Consider the following 4,020-nt stretch of genomic DNA (forward strand, 5'->3'; position numbering starts at 1 on the left):
TCATATATATATATATATATATATATATATATGAAGAATATCATCATCATCTTCATTTAATATCCATTTTTCATGTTGCATGTGTTGGATGGTTTGATAGAAGCTGGCTAGGAAGAAGGCTGCACCAGACTTCATTGTTTGTTTGGGCATGGTTTTTGTAGCTGGATGCCCTTCCTAACACCAACCACCTTACAGTGAGGGAAAATAAGTGGGTACTATAGAATAGACAATAGACATGTATTATCTGGTAGGAATTTAATTTTATTTAGAGTTCAAATCCTTCTGTGGACAACTTATACTTCCAGGAGCGATAAAGGACCAGTTAAGTACTGGGAGTGGTATAAATGACTCTCCTCCCTAAAAATTTCTGACCTTGTGCCTATATAAGAAAGCAATTTCATTACATTTAATGTTAAAATTTTGGAGATGCTGAATACCTTTTGTTCACAATGATGAGTGTACAAGGACTGCAAAAGGCTCTTGCCACATATTTTAGATACATACGTTACACTTTGTTGTTTACAATTACTTTAAAATTCCCATGATTTTTTTCAAACCTCATGTTTGGAAGCCCATTAAATATATATATATATATATATATATATACTGGAGCCTGGTGTTGCCATCCGGTTTCACCAGTCCTCAGTCAAATCGTCCAACCCATGCTAGCATGGAAAGCGGACGTTAAACGATGATGATGATATACACACACACACACATATGTATATAAAATCATCACCAGTGTTTATTTGTCTGGTAGCCTTAGCAAAAGAGGTTGTGTTTGAACCAGATTGAAAGGGCTGAAAACAGATATTTTCCTCTTTGGCCAAGCCCTCATTAATTTTTTTTAGTTTCACTTGAAAAGAAAAATGAAGAGGATAAAGTACTGCCTCTCAGCAATTTTGTTGAAAGATAGGTGAATGTGGCAAGAACGGTCTGAGTGAACTGGCCTACTCTAAGCATGCACCTGTAGATGATGTGAAGAGAGCACTTGCCCTAGTGATCAGGGCAACTGTGTTTTTGTAACATTTCCACTAGCAGCCCTAAGAAGTCTCCCACTTATGGGGAATCAATCTTTGTTAGTATTTATATTGTTACTGTTTTTGTTTTTTCATGCTTCTTTATGTAACCCCACATCATATTGATCTGTATATCATCCCCAAATATTTTTTGTAAACCCTTGTAGTGAATAAAGAAAACATTATTATTTTTTTTATTATCATTATTAGCTGGCCTATTATTATCATAAGAAAGGTTGGAAAACCTGTCTTATCTGTGCTGACACATTTCGTGCTGGTGCCTTTGATCAGCTGAAGCAAAACGCCACAAAAGCTAGGATACCGTTTTATGGGAGGTAAGTAAACCTTTTGATTTTATTGTAACCTTTACATTCAATCCCTGTAAAGAATTGATAGATGTTATTTACCAATTTGTTGTCTTGAAGCTATTCTAAATATCACAGGAACTGTCTTCTCTCCTACCTCTATTTACTGGGATAATGTTTAGTTGTCCAAAATATAAAGGGACTGGTATGTTAAAAGAATACTGTGTTATGTGATATTATCATTACTCAGTGTCTTTATTGGTTGAGGCTCATATCATCTAAGTATCCTCCTCTTTTTTGTCTACATGTTTCATTCTTCTTTATCACTTCCATCTCTGTTGGTTTAAATAAAACCTATATTTCTTGAGCACTGCACCAGACTACAGTCTGATTTGGTTTGGTTTCTAACACCAACCACTTCATAGTGTACTGGGTCCCTTTTACATGTCACTGGCACAGGTGCCTTTTACGTATCTCTGGCATGGGTGCATTTCATATGTAACCGGCACAGGTGCCTCTTATGTTTCACTGGGACAGGTACCTTTTATGCGTCACCGGCATGGACACCTTGTATGTGTCACTGACACTGGCCACAACTAAGATTTCATTCAGCTTGATGTATCTTCTCAAGCAAACCATAGGGTTCCATATGATCACTGTCTGTTTTGGGGTTTTTATTGTTTGTTTCTTTTTTTTTTTTGTGCTCTTTAGACAATATAATGTAAAGTCTTCTTTTTTTAACAGAAAATCAACCTAACATATGTTACTTTATTGAAAAGACTTTGTACCTCTATCCCGATACAGCTAAATGGAGTCATAGACTATCTGAGTATCCTGTTGAAAGATAGAACATATAACCCATAGTCTCAATATATTTATGATTTAGATATTTTCCTTGTAGAGTTTTAACATTGTTAAATGTTTCTTTTGCAGTTATACAGAAATCGATCCAGTTGTTATTGCTCAAGAAGGTGTTGAAAAATTTAAAGCTGAGAATTTTGAAATAATTGTTGTTGATACTAGTGGCCGACACAAACAAGAAGATACTTTGTTTGAAGAAATGTTACAGGTTTACAATTCCATTGTAAGTACAATACCACTGGTGAAGTAATTTAGGTTTCCATTTGTGTGTTTGTGTGTAGTATAGTATTGGGTATTGCAGAGTGTTGTGTATGTCTAGTAAAGTTGTGTGTTTATGTTCATGCAAAGTGGTGTAGAGTGATGGCCAACTGTGAGAACCCCATAAATGTTATCCAGCAATCTCACCAATTCTCTTCTTTTTAGATTGAGAAAAATAAATATCAAACAACTAAGACATCACCAGAAATCTTTCCATGTTAGCTATAATACTGTTTGGCTACTGCTGTCAGCATTATTGTGATGATATGTAGATCTGGAGAAATTACAGATATGCTAGAGTGGAGGAGAATAGATGTGTTTTGTAGAAGAGGTAAGATGGAAGTGGGAAACTTTAACTAGATTCTTTGTGGGTAAGGAACATGGGTATAAATTATTCTGAGTATGTAACATTACTGGAGTTCATGGAATAGGCAGAAAAATAAATAAATAAATTGAAGATACTAGGAGTATGTGATGGAATAATTAAGTTTAGACTTGTTGTGGGAAACACAGTGACAGTGATTTCTGCATATCTACCATAATCAGGACCGTTTCAATGAGGTCATCTTGCAGGCCACTTTTATAAATGATGACAGTGACTTTGGTCCTATAACTAATAACATTAATGAACAAGCTGGACGACGACGACATCATAATGACTACTCTGATGTATATGCCAGCTATAGTTAAGGGAGGGAGAAGAAACAGGGATCAAATCTCTTGAAGGTCTATGGTACAAAAGACCTGAATATTTGAAATACTGACTATATTCCATATACTGTTGTATTGCAGATTATTATTTGCTATATCTCTACTTGCAGCATCCAAATAATGTGGTCTTTGTTATGGATGCTTCCATTGGTCAAGCTTGTGAAGCTCAGGTATGTTATCTTAATGTTTCCTACTTTCTTAATGTTTTCTCAGGCTTGCTGACTTAAATAATAATAATAACGAACCTTTTTTACTATAGGCACAGGGCCTGAAATTTTGCAGGAGGGGGTTAGTTGATTACATTGACTCCAGAGCATAACTAGTCGTCATTTCATCAACCCTGAAAGGATGAAAGGCAAAGTCGACCTGAGTGGAATTTGGTCTCAGAATGTAAGGATGGACGAAATACCACTAAGTATTTTGCCTAGCATGCTAACGAGTCTACCAGCTTGCTGCTTTAATAATCCTTTCTACTACTATAGGCACAAGGCCTGAAATTTTTGGGGAAGGGGTGAGTTGATTACATTGACCCCAGTGTTTCAATGGTACTTAATTTATTGAACCTGAAAGGATGAAAGGCAAAGTCGACCTTGGTGGAATTTGAACTCAGAATGTTTTAAGATGGATAAATACCACCAAGCATTCTAATGATTCTACCAGCTTGCTACCTTAAATAATCATCATCATCATCATCATCATCGTTTAACGTCCGCTTTCCATGCTAGCATGGGTTGGATGATTTGACTGAGGACTGGTGCAACCGGATGGCTACACCAGGCTCCAATCTAATTTGGCAGAGTTTCTACAGCTGGATGCCCTTCCTAACGCCAACCACTCAGAGAGTGTAGTGGGTGCTTTTACGTGTC

At 36.3% G+C, this 4,020-nt stretch overlaps 1 protein-coding gene across 1 annotated transcript in view; it reads left to right on the forward strand.

The window, feature by feature from the left end:
- Positions 1–4,020, forward strand: part of LOC106874258 (signal recognition particle 54 kDa protein) — a 34,147-nt gene that overhangs the window by 15,988 nt on the left and 14,139 nt on the right. Inside the window, exons 6-8 of the mRNA XM_014921917.2 lie at positions 1,230–1,354; positions 2,258–2,408; positions 3,265–3,324. Coding sequence (XP_014777403.1) covers positions 1,230–1,354; positions 2,258–2,408; positions 3,265–3,324 — 336 coding nt within the window. The remainder of the gene's footprint in view (positions 1–1,229; positions 1,355–2,257; positions 2,409–3,264; positions 3,325–4,020) is intronic.

The sequence above is a fragment of the Octopus bimaculoides genome, chromosome 11 (assembly GCF_001194135.2).
Source record: "Octopus bimaculoides isolate UCB-OBI-ISO-001 chromosome 11, ASM119413v2, whole genome shotgun sequence".
Classification (NCBI taxonomy): domain Eukaryota; kingdom Metazoa; phylum Mollusca; class Cephalopoda; order Octopoda; family Octopodidae; genus Octopus; species Octopus bimaculoides.